Here is a 22374-nt window from a genome sequence, read left to right as displayed (position 1 = left end):
GTTACAATAGGGTAAGAAATATACAGCTGATAGAAAGTTAGTAATGGTAGTAGAGCTGTAAGATAAACAAACTGCATGCTGAGACCTGACGAAGTAGTTTGTTTCTGTACACTCTGTTTGTAGCGAATTGTCAAGGACGATCAAGAAGCTATGATGTAAGCGATGCACCAGCAACAGGCTCACGCCATTCACGTGTTTCAACAGCTTTCCCTTTACCGGTATTTGTTTTGATTTTGCTGTGTGTTGACAAGGCAATCTTATCTGATTTTTCAGTTATATAAACCGTTCTCACAGTCTTGCTGCTTTCCGCATCTACTGATTCATATAATGGAAGTGGAATGTCGTGAGGTACTGTAGTAAGCGGCATCTGAGAAGCACTTGTGTTGGAGGACTCCTCTATTTTTGAGACACTTCTTAGCGAACATTGGGCATTGACATCTGGCACTAGAGGCGGACCATATACAACTTGGGGGGAAGCACTAGTTATTGAATCTTGTATCTCGGTATCCTGGTAGCAGACGCAGTTAGCACTGGGAACTCGTTGAGGTCCTGAAGCGAAGGAGCACTTTGGGCACTGTGTAATGAGTCACATGAAGTAGTCGTTAATGTACTATTACCAGGTTGATCTTGCTAATCGGCTGAGTAACGATGAGTTTTAGGGAGAGTTCCTCCAGATAACTGGGACACATTTAGCGTCAAATGAGATGTACTTAAGTGTTTGGGGCACTGTAGGCGTCTGGGACAAGCGTTAATCGTGTGGTCCATCTGGCTGCACACGAAGCAAGTTATAGGTTCCCCAGAGTAAATAACACTCGTTCGATAACCTTCGAAGAGTAATTTCGAAGGAATATGCTTCTTTAATTCCATAAACACTATACGTACTCCATTAAACACGGGGAAGCGGTACTTGTGGGATAACTGCTCATTCTCTATCTTTTTCATACTTTCGTAATTACTGAGGGCAGAATTGAGAAAACTAACATCAAGTTCAAGGGGGAGATCCGTGATACGTACACGTGTCAGAGCATCGGAAGCATTTTAGACCGAAATAAGGCTACGGAAGCCTTCTTGATGCAAAATGGAAGGTCACTAGGGGTATTGTGAAGGAATTGTTCAAAGGTTTCTGGAGAAATATATGTTTAAGAAAATGCGATATTCCTCACTGTTTAATTGAATACCATCGATCTGATCCAAATTCACATGTACCTGTTCATCCAGCCAAACATGGATATCCAAAGCAGTTGGGCGTATATGTCGTGTACTTTTATCGAATGCAAGTTTCACTGTGTTCTGCCGTAAACCAAGAAACATGGTGCGCACAAATCAAACAAAAATCTTGTTAAACAATAATTAAAGACTCTAGAAGCAACAAAGGCTGTACACTACAGCAAGATAACACTGATAGGAGTCACTTGAAATAACACAAGCCGCACTTAACTGACTACTTGGTAGGCACAACGAGCAGGAGCCAACGTCCGCACTCCTTCACGTCTACCGGTGAGCTGTACCATACATTAAACGAAATGTGTTGTATAAAATCTTAATCTGGTTGTACTTGATACCACTGAGCAAAAAGCTAATCGTAGGATGTAAAACAAAAGCTTCCATTTCACGAAAGAAACTGTAATCCTTGCCATTAGTGGCAAATTCAAATTTGGTAAGCAAAGAAAATCAATACAAAGGAAATATTAGTAAGCAAAGAAAATATTAGGCAACATACAAAGGATAGTAAAACTGATACACGAAAAAAATATAATAAATATCTTTTAAAGAACATTATAGGACTTAAAGTTAGAGGATTGCAAAACAATGAACGTAGTCACTACGTCCTAAAGATTACAAATAAATCTATACTTGCAGAAATACCTAAGCGTAACTAGAGGTTGTTTCTTAAATCAAATGCAAAACTTAAATAACACAAAACTTTTCTTAGAACAGGAGAGGTAATAAACTACAACCAGATTTTACATTTTAAACAAAACATTCCGTTTAATGTATGACATTTTCACAAATTGAAACAGCGTTCATTGGCAAATTGCGCATACTACTATAGAGCTGTAACACTTTGTGTTTCTTTTAGAAATAATATATGTTTTAATAATTTTCATTTCTCATTTTATTTTAATTATTTAATGAAAGCCATAAAAGAAATCATCCTAAGGCAAGTTAATGCTATTAACATTACAATTTATTATTCATCTAAGGTACAAAATGTTTTCAGCAAGCGTTAGAAATAACATAACAAAGTACATGTTAATTCAGCGGAACCATTAAAATCTTATCATGTATATTTAACTTACTATAGTCGCAATTTTTTTTTACAGAAAAAAGGGGAATGTATGATTACAAAGCAATAAGATTTCTCCACTCACGCACAAGTCGTTACCATGGATGAGTTGAATGTGACTTTGAAGAAAAGATTCTAAATTTGTGATTTCGTAGTAACTTTCTCCATAACATTTTAGTGCAATATTTTAAACAAAGGCAAAACTTGTAAACGTTAATTACAATATAATAGCTCATTTTAGTAGCGCTATAAATTAGCTATAGAACGACGAAAATATATTAAAACTAAACACTGACGCAAACTATATTACATATTAACCATACAAACAGAATACAATAATTTCCAAATACCCATTTACTTGCCGAAGAAGTATAAAACTCAGTGGCACAAATGTTAGGACTTAAATCACATCGTACCATTGAATTGCCACATAGTATTCATAAAGTACCTTCTCAATAATAATAATAATCTAATATTAAATAATATAAGATATACCTAAATATATTTGCTGATACAATCCAGTCATTATCATTCATGGGATAGCTAAGACCAAATACTAAACAACCCTTGTAAGTTAATTTGAAGTACATTCCAAAGAGAAAGAAGTGTGTTTGATATTTTCTCATAATGAAAGATAAATGTCACCAAATTATATTTATGTAGTATGAAGCAGCAACTGTTTTTTAAAACTTTTGTCGATGAAAATGTATAAAATATACATTATCTGTTGCGAAACTTTCCCGGGAAATTACATTTATTTATAAAATATGAGCAAAATCCTTTAAATTGCATTTGAAAAAGAATCCGAGACAAAAATCCACAGACGTAAAGTATCATTTATTAGCATTTTCATGAGGAACGTGTTATGTCACATGTAGGGTAGTTAAAGGAATATAAACAAAATCACGTGCCGTTATTAAAGAAATCGTCCCAAAATAACTTTCCCCAGAAATAAGTAACCTCTTTTGAATTTGTTTTTTATTTCCTTTTTTCCAAATAAACTATAATGTATTTCACATTATAGGGGTGATAATATATAAAGTTCATTCTTGAAATAAAAAAGAATGTTAGTACCACGTACACAATAATGCTATTTGTAAAAATTTTGGAACATTATATTTAGGATTTGGAAAAAATCGAAATTTCACATGGAAAAGTTCATAAAAATCTTAAATTTAAAATTTGATGCAGATAAGCTCAAAGGTCCCCACGCTTAAAACCCCCACAGCCAAAACCCCCACACTCAAAAAATGTCAAAACGCCCACACGATCGGTCATAACTCCCACACAAATGGACAAATCCCCCAAACGCACGAACGGTCAAAACCCCCACAGCCAAAACCCCCACACTCAAGAAATGTCAAAACGCCCACACGATCGGTCATAACCCCCACACAAATGGACAAATCCCCCAAACGCACGAACGGTCAAAACCCCCACAGCCAAAACCCCCGCACTCAAGAAATGTCAAAACTCCCACACAAATGGACAAAACTCCCACACATAGCAACGGTCACAATCTCCACATAAATGGACAAAACCCCCACACAAATGGACAAAACCCCCACACAATCGGACAAATCCCCCACTTTGGTGTTTCTGTCATTACAAAACAGTGCAAGAAGAATAGTTGCAACATCGGTTTAAGTGGAATAAAAAATGTTATTAAAAAGTACAAGGGCAAGACATACAACCAGGATCGTTTCAGAGTGTGGGAGATTTGACCGATTGTGTGGGAGTTTTGTCCATTTGTGTGGGGATTATGACCGTTGCTATGTGTGGCTGTTTTGTCCATTTGTGTGGGAGTTATGACCGTTGGAGGTTATGACCGATTACTAGTGTGGGGGTTTTGGCTGTGGGGGTTATGACCGTTCGTGTATTTGGGAGATTTGTCCATTTGTGTGGGGGTTATGACCAATCGTGTGGGCGTTTTGACATTTCTTGAGTGTGGGGGTTTTGGCTGTGGGGGTTATGACCGTTCGTGTGTTTGGGAGATTTGTCCATTTGTGTGGGGGTTATGACCGTTTGTGTGGGCGTTATGCCATTTCTTGAGTGTGGGTGTTTTGGCTGTGGGGGTTTTGACCGGTTCCCGTACATACATCGGAACAAACGGATTAGCGAATGGACGGACAGATAACAAAAGTATCTTGTTCTAACAGGTAGAGTCCGTGAAACGAACAAATCTGTTGAAGTCTTCAAAAAAGTCGTTATGGAATATATATATTTTTTATGATTGCCATGCTTTCTTATCTGTTTTTGTTCCTCGAAATGAAACATTGGTAGATGTTTGTTTATCATGTATATCAAAACTCAAACATAAAGTAAGTATTAACAGGTCTTTAAAAAGATTAGCAGTTTACTCTAAGAAATTATCAAAGGTAAACCATCGAAAGAATCGAACTGTTGTTTTTGATTTCATGGAATACATTACTTATGGCAGGAAATTTCGATTGTAAAGATGATAAAAGAAAATTGAAATTGTAACCAATGTGATTGTTTCTTGCATGAAGTTTTATTTCCCAATTGAACTATAACGCAAAGCGTTTTGCTTACAAGTATTAGTTATTAACCACAATGTACTTACTTTTTGGAGATGCACAACTGGGTAATTGAAAACTTTTTTCTTTCTTTTCTTAAATTAATTAATTCTGCACAGATGTGATTGTCAATATTAACCTGACATTGGGGTCATTTAAATAATTTAAATTGCCATGTTCAGAAGAACATGAAGTATTCATAATGTTGATTTTTTTTTGGGAGGGGGGGTAAAAAGCAATGAGTCGGAGATTGTTACTCAGTGATTTCACCGGCCATTTAACATTTATCAGAATCCCAATGTTCCAAGCCACAAGCACTTCTCCCGTTTTCCAGAACTTTCATAAAACAGCTAGCGCCATGAAAAAAGGACATTCAGAAAAACCTTATACTACATCGGTCTGTTCTGGGAAGTTCAAAGCGACCTCTATTCAAATAGGATAATTCCTTTAAAATTTCTACCCACTCCGTACGAAGAATATTGCGTATTGACCATACCTTCCACGACATACGGAAGTCTTGTATCCAAGAATTGAGTGTCATGTATAAGCAAATACACAGTAATTGGAGGAATGACATTTTGAACGTTATTAACGACCAAGCTTTCAATGACCTGTTTATGTTGGACGAAGAAAATTTTCCCTCTGCATAGTTGATCAAAACATGCAACTGCCTTTACTGCTCATTGGATAATTCTCAAGAGATATATGAATAATGATAAGGATGTTGCTAGTAAGGGTTAGCATCGTTCGGAATTATTGGATCCTCTTTTTTGTAGGTTATCCCGTCAAGGAACCTGATACCTAACGTTTCCCCCTGTACACTCTCGACAAAATTGATGGTGAAGCATCAAGTAGTTCTTGATATTTTATGTTTCCTGGAAAGGTAGGCAGAGAAAATTTCTTTCTTGCTAAAGGAAACTCCTAAAAAATATGTTACAAAGTTTTTTGTGGAGTGCTGACTTGGTGGATACCCCGTGGATGTATCCCGGCAAAAGTAGCACATTTACTTGGAAGACAGCGAAACAAATTATGTTTGAAATACTAACGGAAATATGTAACACCTGAATCATCCGTTGTAAAAAATTCCCATAACAGCACAAATTCTACGAAGTTAAAACATAAAAAGAAAAAAACAAAATTTGGAAAGCAAGGATTTTTTCCTAGTCAAAATCAAAAAAGAAATGAATGTTTAAATTTACATGTAAATTCCAGAAAAATAGTTTCAGAGTCTTAAAAACGACTTTAGATAGCTTTCTGATTCTTTAGAAATTTTCACTTGCTGAGGTGTTCTATATTTATCTGAGTATAATGCCTTAGCTCCAATAATAAAAATGATTTTATTGTTCATCCGGTCCATTATCTACTGTTACTTCCAGAATTAATTCATCATTATCAGAAATATGATTCCCACGCTTCAGTTTTCTACTGGAGATGAAATTGGTAATGCCACGACTTACGTCGTCTTCACCGTTCAATGCTTTTCCAAAGCCACCATGAAAATACCGTACGATATCATTACTCCTATGCCTAAAGCTTATCAGTCTAAACTTAACACGTTTCCCGAAAGGCCCATTCAACATAAAATCATATTCTCCTGGGCAAAGTACAAGAAAAACGCAAACTGTATTTTCATAATTTCTACCGTCAGTACAGCTACAACCATTCAAAAATAATCTTATTTTTAAGTTATATCCATATGGAGAGTCGTAAAAATTATCACTCTCAATTGAATCATTAAAACCGTGTACCATTAATTTGTAAGAAATATCTGGAATTACCCACAAAAACTTTCCATTTGCAAAACGTGTTCCTTTCTTCGTCTCTTCTTCCAGTAAGTTCACTTTTGCTTCTAAGTTGTTTATTACAGTTTCTCTATCAACAATTTTTCTTTCTAAACCTTGTATTGCCGTTTCTTTTGCTTCAAGTTCAGTCTTTAAACTTTCTATTTTCAAAGCTTGACTCTCGAATTTCGTTGATAGATCTTTCACGACTCTTTTAGTTTGTTCTGCGATTTCATTGTGAATATACTCGCGCAATGCCATAGGAAACTCTTCAGACTTGTAAATAACACTACCTTCACTATTCTTCAATGGATTCTTGTCTTCAATTTCTTTCAAAATACTTGCACCAGAACACTTGTCATAAAGGCAGTTCGCTGTATGTTGGTTTAATTCGTTAGCTTGTACCTGTTGACGACAATATTTACAATCCACCAACCTTTTAGGACATTCTTGTAACACGTGATGTTGAAGAGTTTTCCGTGGTATTTCCTTTCCGCACTTGTTATCACAATAAATCGGAACGAAATCACAACTCTCAAGATGGCGTAGAAGAGTATCTGCTATAAACTTAGAGTTACAGTATTCGCACTTAACCAATCTTTTCTCGCAAACGTTATCCAGGTGGTTGGTCAAATAAAACTTCTGAACCATTACATCACATTGCTTGCAAGGAACTAAAGAAAAGTCGCAACTTTTGGCATGTGAAAGTAATTCCTCACAAGACATTTTCTTTCCGCAATAATTACATTTTGACTCAGGTTTGGAGTTTTCCTTTTCATGTTCGACCATCTTGTAACGTTGAAGATTCACAGGATATCTTGTGCACTGATCAAGGACTGTTTCACACTTTTCTAGATTATTACCCTCTTCTTTGTTCAAAACCAGTTCTTGGGAACACAATTTTTTGTCACACTTCTCCGAGGTTGATGGTTCATTCCTTGTTACACTATCCCCAGACTGAGCAATATGACACAAACAGGTCATTTGGTGAAGTTCAAAGTCCTGTTCAATGTACTTTTGACAATTATGACAAAATTTGTATGTCGGCATTGTCAATAAGAAATCGTAATTTAGAAAGAAGATATGTAGATATGAATTAGAAGCAGCTGGTTATATATATTTCGAGTTTATACGAAACAAAGTATATACACACTATTTCATAAACGCTTACCAATTCATTGTTCTCCGATTTTAATAAACAAGATTTTTAATGTTAGCTAGATAAAGACCTAAAGATTTTGCGTCCAATTGATGAAGAACCCTTTCTTCCACTACCAGAAGATCAAAGTCCCTTCCTTTATGGCTTTTATGAAATATTACTTTTGTTAGAAAAACAAATAAGGTGCCCAACACAATATCACGGTACTCCGCTAGATCAGAAGTTAAATAGGTAGTTCTTAACAGTTTTCCAAGCTTCACTAGTCTATGGCATTTTCTTTTCAGTCAACGTATTGTTTATTCTGTTAACGTGTTTTCCATTCTCTTCTTTTCGTCTAATTTTCTATCACTGCCTGAACCTGAAAGAAGGAGAAATAAATTAGCACTTACGAAAGAAGAAAAGTAAACATAAAAATTCCTTATTCTACAGTAGTTTTTCTCAACCTAATTCTTATCATGACCCTTATTTTATCACATCCTCTTGGCAGCGAACCCCTTATAATTTCGGGTTTGTAATAAGCTTGTGTGGGATTTTTAATATACCTATTGCGGAGATCTCGCGATATTCATCTATTTCTATAACAGTTGAATTTATTTCTTTTGTATAGTGGATACAATGACTTCTGTAAAAGCGAATGGATTACAACTAAATTTGATAACTTCATTCATATTACGAATATCTAGTCCATCCGTCATACTGTTTCAAAATGGAGGCCGTTTGAAAATGTTGAAACTTCATAACTATCTTAATTTTGGGTCATATGATGAAAACATAAAGTGATTTCTAATTTTGGTTTAAGAAAACTTGGACAGTTATTTGAAAGATGTTATTGAGTATTTTAATTTTCGAGAGACCACCACATTGAGTTATCTCATATTGTTGTGAATTTGGCACATTGTGTATGTGTTCAGTACCCCGCAAAACTTCTAAAAGCAACTTGTTTACATTTAAAATTTACGAAACAAATAAAATCCCACACCAAAAATCTACCTTCATTGTTGCCAAGTTGCTGGGAAGAAACACTATTTACTCACATACATACGTGTATATTCTGCAAAGAACAACAAAGGATCCTAAACAATACAATCGCTTTTATTGCCGACAGAATATTTTGTCCATTGTTGATATATCAACATACACAACACAATTATTGAGGATTCGTGTTTTTAATTTTAATTGTATTTCAATATGAGGGTTTTGTTGCCTTTGAATTTTTCTGGTATTTCAATATGCTAGCAGTTCTCATTAGTTGCATATCGTACCTCTTTCATTTAACCCTTAGTTGGTAACATCCAAAAAATAAGCTATAACAGTAATATCCGCCTCAGAGACGGACACTCACAATTGAGACGTTTGAAGCCAAAGTGATGTAAGTCCGTTTCCAATAAGGTTTAGTTACACCCAGAGAATTCATTTACGTAACAAAATTCATTAACTGAATAGTGAAGCACGTCTTAATTCACTTGTGTATGTACCCATGAGTTCAATACAACATGCGTCACCGCTGAGAATCTATTTCTAAGCATGTATCTTGTAGAATTTTATCAACACATATTTGTATCTCAATAGAATATACCTTCTGACAATTAGAAATGATCTTATTAAAACACACACACTGCTGTTGGAGAATTCTTTCTTTTTCTTCGTTCACGAGAAGCTGTATCATCAAACCTAAGAGCCGCCAGCAAAACTTTACATCTTTTCAGAGATAGTTGCACGAAAAGCATGAAGCCCAGTGCAGTCAGTTGAAAAAAGTGACACTGACTTAAAAATCTTAGTGTGACGTAATTAAAATCTATTTCTGAATTGGTGACATGACCTGTTGTGGATAAATGATCTTGTTCAGGAACATACGAATCATGGGATATGTAATCATAATCAGTTTCTGATTACAGCCATCTGTAATTGTTCTATAGCCATTTGTAGTATAGCCCTACTCCTTTGTGGTATACCTTTTCTAATTGACATCTTAAAATATTGATTTTCGAAACGAAAAAAACACACAAATAGTAATAGTTGTCAGTATAAAGTAATATCCGTCACTTAGACGGACAAAATATATTACCTTCACAGTAATATCCGTTTGCGAGACGGCGTAGAATAACTTTATATACTTCGAAGTTTGCAACGATGAGCTAGACACGCGACCACCGGCACAAAACATCATAGTCAACCCACAACTAAAGCATAGGTGAACTATCAGATCAAACCGTGAATATGCGTACCAACTCTGAACAAAAAAATATCGTGTATCCGCCTGGGAGACGGATATTACCAACTAAGGGTTAAATTGATTTTTAAAGAACACTGCACCTGTTGAAAATGTTTAGTTGGCCTATTTTTTGTTGTTCTTAATAGTATGTGTAAAAATAAAAATTTGCCTATCAGAACAAAACCTAAAATAATACTTAAAAATATTACCGGTAGTTGATTCTAACTATATTTATCTCTTCTGCTTATCTTCGCGACCCGCAGGTTGAGTAAACCCATTCTATAGTTTTATGTATGTTTAACGGAAAGAAAATATACAAAGGTGGGACAAACAGTAACCAGTAGATTTCACTACATTTGTGGCTCCCAACCTTGTTTACCAGGCGTAAGCGTTCACCTCGTTTATCTTCATAAATTTTCCATGCTTCATGCGCCCCATTTCTCGTCCTTTTACCTGATTGGCCACATATGGTTTTTGAATGACCCTTCCTGTGACTTCAAATACAGCTTTAAGTTATTAAATCTCCAATAATAATAATAATAATAATAATAATAATAATAATAATAATAATAATAATAATAATAATAATAATAATAATAACCTATTATCACTAGCCGATCCAGAAGGATCATTTGGGGGGCGGTTCGCTTCCTGGAAGATGAGCGTACCCTCAAGGTGACCAGAATTTTACTTTGGAAAAATCGGATGCATATGAATGCGGGACTGGAGGGAGGGTAGCTAAACCTGATTCCCAGATTCCATTTTGAGACCCGAATTTGTATTTTTTTTTTTTTTTTTAATGAAAGTATTCTGAAGATTTAAATTAGATACGCACTATTCATTTCGGAGACATGGCGGTGTCATGATTCACTAGTCATCGCAATGTATCAGATGCTGTCTTGCACAGTAGACCTACTTGCACAAAAGAAAATACTGTATTGACTATGGCATTCATTTCAGGGAAAAGTGTACAATTTGCTCTAATCATTTATATTTTGAATAACAACTGCATAACAGCAGTTGCGGAACAGCAGTTGAGAAACAAGACGACAGATTCGGTGTACCCAAAAATAAATAACACAAGTCTACATGCATAAAGAATAATACAAAATGTCAACAAATAACAAAATACATTATGATATTTCTGTTTGCGTTTCTTGGTAGCTTAAATAAAATACAATTATTAATTATAAAGTGATGTTTAATAGTATATGGCACACAGTGTTCAAATGGGTCAAATTATAGGGGAGCAATCTTTACATATTGCTTTCATTTCTGTTTATATCAGATATAATTCAGCAAATTGAAAATTGAAAAGAAAAAATATAATATTAAAACTGAACTCCAACGATGTTTAGTGGCTCCGTGATTATTCCTCGTAGTAGTGGTTGCCCGAACTTGAATTTCGTGGCTTTCCTCCAAAATAAAGATGTTATGGTTTTTGCCTTAAAAGAACTATGGCCTGCGCATTCAAGGGCACAGATCCAGTACAGGAGAATGAAATGGATACACTTTCTAATACATAATACTAATCATAGCTGCATTTAAGCATTGTACTGTACTACTAACAGGAACCCAGAGCGACGATTTGAAGTTAACCTACAGCATTAACATACAAAGAAATCAATTGTGAAGATAAATCCTACATATTATAATATATTGGAGTACTCCTTAACCATATAAACCACTACGAAGGTAAATGCACAATTTATTCATAAAATACTGCAAATAAAGTAATAGCAAAAATATCAATACCAAACTTTCTCTTACACAAACTCAACAGAAATTTTGTCGGATCTAGCACGAAAAGTGTACGAATTAAAATTATATAGAATTACAATATGAGGTGTTATATGTACAACTAGTAAAAAAACTGAAAGATTAGCAAAGTCTGCAACAAAATGAACGAAAGAAGATCGGAAATGTAAAACCAAAGTGATGTTTCCGTTCATTACAGCACACAAACTATATTTCCTAAAACACACCGACTGGCGATATTATTTGACAATATCATATTTAAAAAAAAAAAAAAAAATTGCAAATTAAAATTTAATTTTGAAAACATTATCACCTTTAAACGAAATTACCAATAGAGAATAAGTATATAACTTGTTTTTCTTTCATCTCAGATATAATATGGACCCCGTTTGGTCTAATAGCTAACACGGTTGCTTTTGGTGCGCGTGATCCCAGATTCGATTCCCGGTGGGAGTACAGTTGAACGAAAAAGTGTTTCGGATTCCACTATAATCAGTAGGTCCACGTCCTTTAGCCGTTCTGGCACACACGTGGGACGCTAAAAAATATCAAATGTATAATATATAACTGTTTATTAAAAATATAATATAGCCTATATACCAGTACACATCTTTTACGATTGTGGTTGTGCCTTTTTGTTTCAGTTAAATATTTTAAAAAGCAATTTCAGAAACTTTTTCGAGTTCGTTCATCTTTCTTGCTTGTGTCTGCGATTCAGATACATTCAAGGAGTTCAACTTATACTCAGGCTTATGACTTTTGTGGAGTCCCACGAGTTAAAAATAATTACGAGCAAACACCACCACTATGGGCGAAAACCAAACAATGGCCTTAGTCACCTTGCAGTTCATCTCTGTGAAAGTTACAGCACAAACTCAAATCTACGCCCTATCTTGTTCCTGGCAAATCTGTCGATGACACAATGGTAATCTACGTTTGTCTTGGTGTGTACAGAGTAGTGCAGGCCACTACGTCGATGTGCACCCATCCGGGACCGTAGCCATGTCTTTAACCTTTTTAGTGTTGAAATGTTCTTTCGGCTGATGCTTTGTATAGGGTATTTTGTACGAATACACCTCTTTTGCAGTGATATAATTGAGTATGAAAGAAAAAAAGCATTAGACCAGACTAGGAATACGGGGTTGGAAATTGGCTCTATTAGGTAATTTCTTAAATGCAGTTGTTAGAAACATAATATAATTATAGCTATGCTTACACAATAAATTTATTATACTAGCCTTCACCTAGGTAGGCTTCGACCCCAGACCCCCAATTTGCTCTGCAAACTGCCTCACACAGTATAGCAAAGGCTCCTACGTTTTACCGTGGCACAATTTTCGCGTTCTTCCTTCTACGTATCTCTTTCATATAGCATTGCATTAAGCTAAAACTCTGTCACGAAATTCAAACACCTAATAAGGCATTTTAGTGAACCACCCCCACATCTTTTCCTTCCCTTCTACGTTAAGTGGCAAACAACGCTCAAATATATTTTAATTATTTTAAATGAAAAATTAAACTACCAACTTTCATGTCTCTAACCGTAAAGGATCCCGAGATATGAGCATCTTATAATAATAATAATAATAATAATAATAATAATAATAATAATAATAATAATAATAATAATAATAATAATAATAATAATAATAATAATAATAATAAAGGTCTCTTTTGTTTCCTTCTAGATAAAATATGAAAAACGCTGAAATAAATATTGAATATTATTTTGAGTGAGAAGTCCATACACCAAATTTCATGTTTCTAACCTTCGAAGATTCTTAGATATTGATATCTTATTTTTATAATTGCAATTCCCGCCCCCTTTTCTTCCTCACCCTTTTTTCCCACTAAAGTATCAAAAAACTTTGAAATGCGTGTCAAATTATTTAAAATCAGAAATCCAAATACCAAATTTCAAGTCTTCATCCTTAAGGGATTCGGAGAGATGGCCACCCCTTCTCTTTGAATTTCCCAGAAATCCTTCCTTAGTGATACCCTACGCCAGAAATCTTATGTACAGTCCGAATTCCAAGTTTCTAGCTTGAGCGGTTTGGCCTGTGCGATCAGTTACTCACTCAGGATTTCGTCTTTTATATAACAGCTTGTGTTATTTCCCAAGAAAAGATGAAATGCCATTAAAAGTCATAATAAATTCCTGGTCCCTTCCTAATGTTTCCGTGTTTGAACCCCAAAAATCACGGCTCTCTTCGTTCATCTAGTAGCTAGCGAACGTATCATTGATGCATGAGGTTCTGTGATTGGATTCCCGCTGAATGAGCACAGAACGCACTATAGTGGATCAGATCCAACTTTAAACTCTAGTTCTCGTTCTGTAAAGCATCGCTTTTCACAAACGACGTAAATACATATAAATCAATCAACCAACCGAAAAGTCTGAGATTTAGAGAGCTTTCAGGTAAGGAGCGCTAAAGATTCTATATTTCTCTTTATTCAAGGTACAGGTACTTGAAGTTTCGGGATACGAATTCCATTTCCATATTCTTTTTCTAGGACTAACTAACTAACTAACTCTATGGCCTATGGAACCCGGAGGTTCAATGCCGCGTTCACAAAAGCTCTCCACTGACTTCTATCCTTAGCCAATTGGATCCAGTTTCTACTTTGTATTCCAATCTCTGCGATATCCATCTTAATATTGTCCTCCCATCTGCGCCTAGGTCTTCCTAATGGTCGTTTTCCGATTGCTCTTCCAGTCAAGATTTTGAAAGCGTTTCTACTTTCTTCCATTCTAGCTACATGACCCGCCCACCTAAGCCTTCTAGACTTGACGACCCTAACAATGTTGGGTAAACCATATAACTTATGTAGTTCCTCATTATGAAGTTTCCGCCATTCCCCATTCCCGTTCCTCTTGGGTCCGAATATTCGTCTCAGGATCTTGTTCTCAAATACTTTCAGTAGAGTAAGTGACCATGTTTCGCAGCCATACAGAACAACAGGCATAATTATCGTTTTGTATATTTTAAGCTTCAAATTCCTCGACAGAATTCGCGACGACAAGAGATTTTGATCCGAATAGTAACACGAATTCCCTGCTTTTAGTCGACATTTAATTTCTTCGTGAATATGATTTTCCTCTGTTAATATTGATCCTAGATATTTGAAACTATGCACTTTATCAAAAGTATTATTTAATACTTTTTCTAGGACACAATTTTAAAATATATCTTTTTAGTTCAAAGAGTGAGGTGTCTTACCCTCCTTCCTACAGCTGTCCGTCCAACGAATGAATCATATTCTCACTTTTTTGGGGCTTATGGACCGCCTCAAGGAACTAGGGACAGAAGTATTCATACTTCAAATATGTCTGTATTAAGTCTATTACTAAGTACCACACATTTTGATTAGACTCTGCTAGGCTTGCACTCAGATTGAATCGGTCGGGAAAAGACCATATTTGTATTTTCCAACGATAAACACTGGAAGTAAAAAACATACCTTTTTGGGGGGGCAGTTGCCCCCTCCGCCCTCCCCTTTGGATCCGCCAGTGCCTATTATGTATATGGAGTTAACCCTTTATTATCCAGTGTTGCTCTCAAGCAACATCGCATTCTATTGCGTTATACGCACGAATTGTAACTTCAGTGATAATTTATTTGGCATTATTGCTTTCACACAATATTCATATACAAGATTTGCGGGTCGCTTAAATACTTCTAAGCTTCATCAACAAGGGACAATCAAAGTTAGTATTGTGGAAGCTTTATCTCTTACGTTCCGCGAAAGTTTTTTCTTTCTTTTTTTCTTTTTCTTTTTCTTTTCTTTTTTCTTTTTTTTTGTTTGTTTGTTTGTGGTTTCTTGCTCTGTAGGAAAATATTTCAACGAAACTGTTGTTGATAATTACTAAGAGTATTCTTGTGATATTTTACCATAATAGGGCAAAGCTGCTGAGTAGCTACACATCAGACATTTTATGGCAATGTTGGTTTGAAATAAACACCTTGTATTTTGTAATCAAAGTACAAAAATACTTTAAAAATTACGAAATTATGATCAGGAAGACATGGTTGAAGCATAAAAACAATCTAAATATTTTAATAGTAATGCTATCAATGTTTACCCATTAAAGAGTTGTTTCCAACAAGACTTCTGCATACCATTGCAATTGTAATGCAGTATTATTATTATTATTATTATTATTATTATTATTATTATTATTATTATTATTATTATTATTATTATTATTTGGTCTAGGAATTAATTCGTGCGGGTGGACAAGAGATGGCGCAACGAACGGAGCGTCCCACAGTTCCGTGTATCCACACATGTGTTGCAAACCCCTGTCATCGCGTATCGTTCGTAGTATAGGGCAGTGGATTAAAGCGTCAACAACACCAGTTTGTAGTAAGGTGAACATGGCGCAATTTGTGCCTGATAAAGTTTTTTTGCGGGGTGTCCTGCTACATTACTTTAACATGCAGAAAAGTGCGACTGAAAGTCATCGTATTTTGGTGGAAGTGTATGGTGACCATGCTCTAGCTGAGCGAACGTGTCAGAAGTGGTTTGCACGGTTTAGAAGTGGTGATTTCGGCTTGGCAGACCAAGAGTGAGCTGGACAGCCAAAAAAATTTCAAGACGAAGAATTGACAGCATTGCTCGAGCAGGATTCGTGTCAAACGCAGGAACAACTTGCAGCAGCATTAGGCGTTGATCAAACAACAGTCTCCAAACGCTTGAAAGCCATGGGAATGATTCAAAAGATGTCACATTGGGTTCCACATGAATTGAAAGACAGAGACGTTGAAAGACGAAAAACCATTTGCGAATTGCTGCTTCAACGACAGAGCAGAAAGGGGTTTCTGCATCGAATTATTACGGGTGATGAGAAGTGGATCCATTACGAGAACCCTAAACGAAAAAAGGCCTGGGTGAAACCAGGTGAACCAGGTCCATCACAACCAAAACGAGATATTCACTGTGCAAAGGTTATGCTGTGCATATGGTGGGATATGAAAGGTGTGGTGTACTATGAACTGCTGCAACCGGGTGAAACTATGAATGGAGAACGTTATCGACGACAATTAATGCGTTTGAAGCAAGCTCTGGCCAGAACACGACCAGAATGGGAGAACAGACATGATAAACTTATTGTTCAACATGATAACGCTCGCCCACATGTCGCAAAACCGGTCAAAACCTATTTAGAAAATGTCGGATGGGAAGTTTTACCCCACCCGCCGTATTCACCAGACGTTGCTCCTTCGGACTACTACTTGTTCGATTGCATGAACAACGATTTGATTGGACAGCGGTTTACTTCTTCAGAAGATATCGAAACATGGGTCTCTGACTGGATCGCTTCCAAGGATGAGGACTTCTTTCGCCACGGAATCCGTACATTGCCTGACAGATGGGCGAAAGTGGTGGCTAGCGATGGACAATATTTTTCTTAAGGTATTTATGTATTTTGTGTTTGTACTACAGCTTTAATGTGTGCGTACCAACCGCACGAATTAATTCCTAGACCAAATATTATTATTATTAAATGTCGACTAAAAGCAGGGAATTCGTGTTACTGTTCGGTTCAAAATCTCTTGTCGTCGCGAATTCTGTCGAGGGATTTGAAGCTTAAAATATACAAAACTATAATCATGCCTGTTGTTCTGTATGGTTGCGAAACATGGTCGCTTACTCTGAGGGAAGAACATAGACTGAAAGTATTTGAGAACAGGATCCTGAGAAGAATATTCGGACCCAAGAGGAACGAGAATGGGGAATGGCGGAAGCTTCATAACGAGGAACTACATAGTTTATACGGTTTACCCAACATTGTTAGGGTCGTCAAGTCTAGGATGCTTAGGTGGGCAGGTCATGTAGCTAGAATGGAAGAAAGTAGAAACGCTTTCAAAGTCTTGACTGGTAGACCCATAGGAAAACGACCATTAGGAAGACCTAGGCGCAGATGGGAGGATAATATTAAGATGGATCTCGCAGAGATAGGAATACAAAGTAGAAACTGGATCCAATTAGCTAAGAATAGAAGTCAGTGGAGAGCTTTTGTGAACGCGGCACTGAACCTCCGGGTTCCATAGGCCATACACTTAGTTAGTTAGTTAGTTATTATTATCAAATTTGGTCTTTATGAAACCACGGTTGTTACTCACTTGTTATTTTGCGTTTATACGGTGTTTTAATTTAACATCCCTTTGTAAGAATATTCATTATATGAGCTCCTTGTAAATGGGTTATGAGTTGCTTAAAATAATGTAGTTCCTAACTTTATTAGTACTTTCAAATACATCGAAAACCCTTTCAAGAATCAATATACGAAAAGCTTGCATTTCTTACACGTGTTAGTTTGAAGGTGGTTAGTTGGAAACGAGATTTTTTTGTTTCAATTAGTATCACTTTTCTGCATTCTTTATAATCAACATAATGCAGTCTGTCTCAAGTGTTCGTAATTTGAGGGAAATTTCACTAATCTAGGGACATTTTATAGGTAAATTTAGAAAAAAAAGGGAAAGAGGGAATTTTTCGATAAAACATGAAAAATCCAGGGAAATTCTCACGCTGACTAATAGACCAATATAAATGCTTAAATTTTTCTTTAGTCTTCAGAAATAAACTAATACAATAGTTAGTGCATATGTTTGTGAGAGTGTGTCTATTCAAAGTATCATAATATGAACCCATTGTTAGCTGAATGTACAATATTTTTGTGTAGTATTTGTTTTTCTTTTTTTTAAAAAAAGGAAGGAAATAGAAAAATACAGAAACAAAAACAAATGAATAAAACAAATGTGGTTGGCATTTCCTTTAATAGGTCTAAGCTAAATTAATCTTATTACATAACTTCTGTCATGGGACATTAAACAAACTAGGGAAAATTTGATATACGAAAAGGGAGATTTCTTACGGGAACCTAAGAACATTGGTCTCTCCACATCTGCAGTATTGAAATCATTAACAAGCTATTGTTTGTTTCATTAATTTTTCATCCCGGTATTCTGATCTGGAGTTGTGAATGTTGTATTGATTTCGTAATGTCTCGTTTCTATAAGTGCGTATGTGAAGTAAAATGGCAGAATTTTCAGTTCAAGGAGAAGATTGTGTAGTGAAGATTACATCCGGTATGGTTTTCATGTTCAATGAAAAAGGTGGTATTCCACTAGCTTAGTCTGTTATATGCCATGCTGTCCTTAGAAATGGTGCTCTACGCCCCTTCCGATTAAAATATTAGTCAGCAATTAATTGTAACGATATCTTTGTGTTTTCTGCATAATTCTAAATATCTTTTATTATACTTCTGGGCATAGTTAGAAAAAGAAGAAAATACGAAAAAGAAATAGAATCAAAATTGATTCTAATATGTTAATTTGATGAGTTTTTTTTCTGTCTGTAAGTTGTCATAACAACGTTTTATAAATAAACGACATAATAGTTCTCAAAACATCATATAAAGTATGTGTGCATAATATTAAAAGGTGTATTTTATTTCAATAATTGTGTACCACTATAAAAGCTCTAACTCTTTGTAACTTTTTGGGGGTACTATACAATCATTGGTGTATGTCAATAAACTACATTCCATCCGTGAATTACGGGAGGATTTTCTACGAGTCGCCGGCGAAATCAAAGTGGAAAGTTGTTAAGCACTCAAAGCGAATTTCACGAACCGAGTAACTGCATGCCAGCGCAGTAGAGTAGGTCATATGCTCGACGTCATACACCATACTTGAAATCGGGATGTGTGATGAACATGTTTATGAATTTTGTTAGTGTGTTTAGAAAAAATAATGTTCATAATTTGATGTAACAACACCAGCACACTCTTTGAATAACCTTAAATTTTTGCTGAATAATAATAAACTAATCTCCACCCTCTTTATTTCTCAACTTGAAAAATACGTGATTAAATCCTTTGTTTCGAGTGGGCTGGGGCCGTGCTAATTTGTACCATAATTGTCGTGCCTGAAGCCATTGCTAATTACCATACTTGTCAAAAGATGAAAAATATTATAGAAATAAAATTATAGTCTAACAGAAGAGTTTATGGGACCCTCAATTTGAATACTTTAGGCCTAAACTTATAAAACTGTCACCTTAAAATCCAGATTTTAACTCTTGCACTGCCTTACTTTTGGCTTTCACTTTCTTTCTATGGCTCATGTTCTAGGAACGATAGGTGCTATGACCCTGGAAAAACAAACAATGTCAAATTTTATCCACTAAACTAGGTAGAAAGCAAAAATTGTTCCCAATGCATACACGACTCCGTAAGTAAACCTAACTGTAATAATAATAATAATAATAATAATAATAATAATAATAATAATAATAATAATAATAATAATAATAATTATTATTATTATTATTATTATTATTATTATTATTATTATTATTATTATTATTATTATTATTATTATTATTGATAACACATTTCCTCTCAAAATTTCTGATTCTGCCTAAGAGCATGTCTCCATATAGCGGTCAAGTGTGCAGTTTTTATCAACGAGCGGTCTCAAAGTCCAAATGGGATGGAAATCTCCGAGAAAGAGGAACAAAAACTTCCTTATGATAAATTCTAGGTCAAAGTACGAAACACTTGTTTTTGACAGCTGCTATTTTCTTTCTTTCTTTTTCGGGAAGAGAAAAGTTTAGTGCCTAAAAAATTACAATATATAGTATTGTAAATTCGCGAGTTGATTTATTTGCATTGCTATTTGCGGTAATAAAGAAATGGTTATTGGAAGGCATCATTTAAAAATTGAGTTTTGCTTCGTCATTCATCGCAAGTCTTAGACACCACCTATTCCTCCCCCCAGATCTGTATCGAAAATTTAGAATATGGGTATATCGATGTTGCAATATCAAATATTGGTATGTGTTAATATCGATATCGACGATACCGAAATATCGACATATTGCACAGGCTTAGATCCGAGAAGTGAGGCTTGAAATACACGAATCAATAATCTAAATCTACATACGTGCTTGCATTCCGTATCAGAAGTTGAGGGGGAAGGAAGTGAACCCAAACAAGCATTATAAGCAAAAATAGTTTTTAAAATAAGAGTAGTTATACTTCCGTCTTAAGAGGAAACTATTACTGTAATTTACCTTTTAATTCTGTTTCTGATTGACATTAGAAATCAGCGACCACACACATACTTTACATACTATAGCAATATACTCTATAATTTTTTTTACAACTAAGCACATCGGAAGATGAAATTTTTGTGACAATAAAGTGGAATGTTCTACAAAATAATCATTATTCATTGTCCTTATTTCTGTCAGTAATTTTGATACAGACACAGAACTACAAAAAAAATACAAATAAAAATGACAAATTTAATTCCGCTTTTCTCTGACAATAAAAGACGTCTGCATTTCGCTAAGATTGTCATTTTTTTAAAACATATCAGTCTCATATCCCAGGGTAATTCTGACTACCGCGGTTTTGAGGTAATCGGTACCAGAAATTGTAAAGTTAGTCGACTCTTAGATCTGGACAGTTTGTTAAAAGAGATTTCACAATTCATGTAGTTCTTTCTTCGTTACAAAAACACACTGACTGAATATATCCATAGTGAATTACGTTACTTATTCACTCCTCATAAAAAAAAGCGAGAGCTAAAACCTTGCAGCTAGGCCATCCAATATATACTTTCTTATTCTACAATCGCGTCTGGTAGAGAGACCTCCATCTGTCTTCTCCTTTCCTCTCTCCCATACCAAAATCAGCAACAATATAACAACAAATCTAATTTCAAAATATACACACATTAGTGTCAATAAAGTGAAAGAATAAAAATGAAACGAAACGAGATTCATAAGTTCATGTAGAGAGAAACTTAAACATATCTCAATGATATAATGAAAACAATAGGTATCTGTTACACCTACGGAAGTGAGAAAGAGAGAAAAAAAGAGATAAAAGAAGAAAAAGGAAAGGGAGCACGGATAAAATTATTAGATTTAAACGTAGGAAGAAAAGACCTACATTATATAGTTCCGTTTCCAGAAATCCAACAGTAATAGAAATAACCTTTTTTTCTATTTTTGTCAGAACTATTGGAATAAATACGTAGAGGATGCTTGAAAAACTCGTTAAGTCACTTTCAAAATGAATACCAAACTTGATCAAATGAAAATGAAATGAAAATGAAATGAAATTTTTGAGTTTAGTGTCCCACATTTATGCCGCCTAGGCTAAAGGAGACGGTGATGATGAGTAATGAATGAAATGGTGGAATGAAGAAAGTGGGAGGAAACGGAAGAACCCCACGAAAACCCACACACACACTGTGTAGTAGTAATCGCGGGACTTGAGGCCATTTTCCGCCCCTAGAGCGTGGCGCCCGCCGCCGCCGCCAAAAATTTGCGCCCCGGGCACCCGGCGCCCAGTTTTGGATTACGTGGCCCGGGGTCAATGACCTAGGGGTACATAGGACCACCCCTTTTAGATTTTGGCAGGGGTACCATGGCCCACCCCCCTAAATTTTGGCAGGTAACCTAGGACAATCCCCCTTAAATTTTGGAAATTGCCAAATCTAAAAATTTGGTGTGGTAGCCTAGGACCATAGTATGTACCTCTATCAGTATTGGTTGTCTATGTCGTTCCTTTTCATGGGTAAAAAATTGCCAAAAATTCAAATTTCGGGTTTTTTGGC

General features: G+C 35.5%; 1 protein-coding gene across 5 annotated transcripts in view; it reads right to left on the bottom strand.

Annotated features, from left to right (window-relative positions):
* Window positions 1–2031: 2031 nt before the first annotated feature.
* The window catches only part of LOC145683678 (TNF receptor-associated factor 4-like), a 68770-nt gene continuing 48427 nt past the window's right edge, over window positions 2032–22374 (bottom strand). For 3 of the 5 annotated variants that reach the window (XM_081755030.1, XM_081755028.1, XM_081755031.1), the window contains exon 2: window positions 2032–8122. In XM_081755030.1, the coding sequence (XP_081611156.1) occupies window positions 6162–7655 (1494 nt within the window). In that variant the 5' untranslated portion in view covers window positions 7656–8122 and the 3' untranslated portion in view covers window positions 2032–6161. Of the gene's footprint in view, window positions 8123–19800; window positions 19895–22374 lie in introns of all 5 variants that reach the window. The other 2 variants (XM_081755027.1, XM_081755029.1) reach the window with 2 other exon arrangements.

The sequence above is a fragment of the Thermobia domestica genome, chromosome 4 (genome assembly GCF_964235325.1).
Source record: "Thermobia domestica chromosome 4, izTheDome1.hap1.1, whole genome shotgun sequence".
Lineage (NCBI taxonomy): Eukaryota > Metazoa > Arthropoda > Insecta > Zygentoma > Lepismatidae > Thermobia > Thermobia domestica.
Note: the sequence above shows the minus strand (reverse complement) of the source record. Positions and strands in the feature narration are given on the sequence as shown.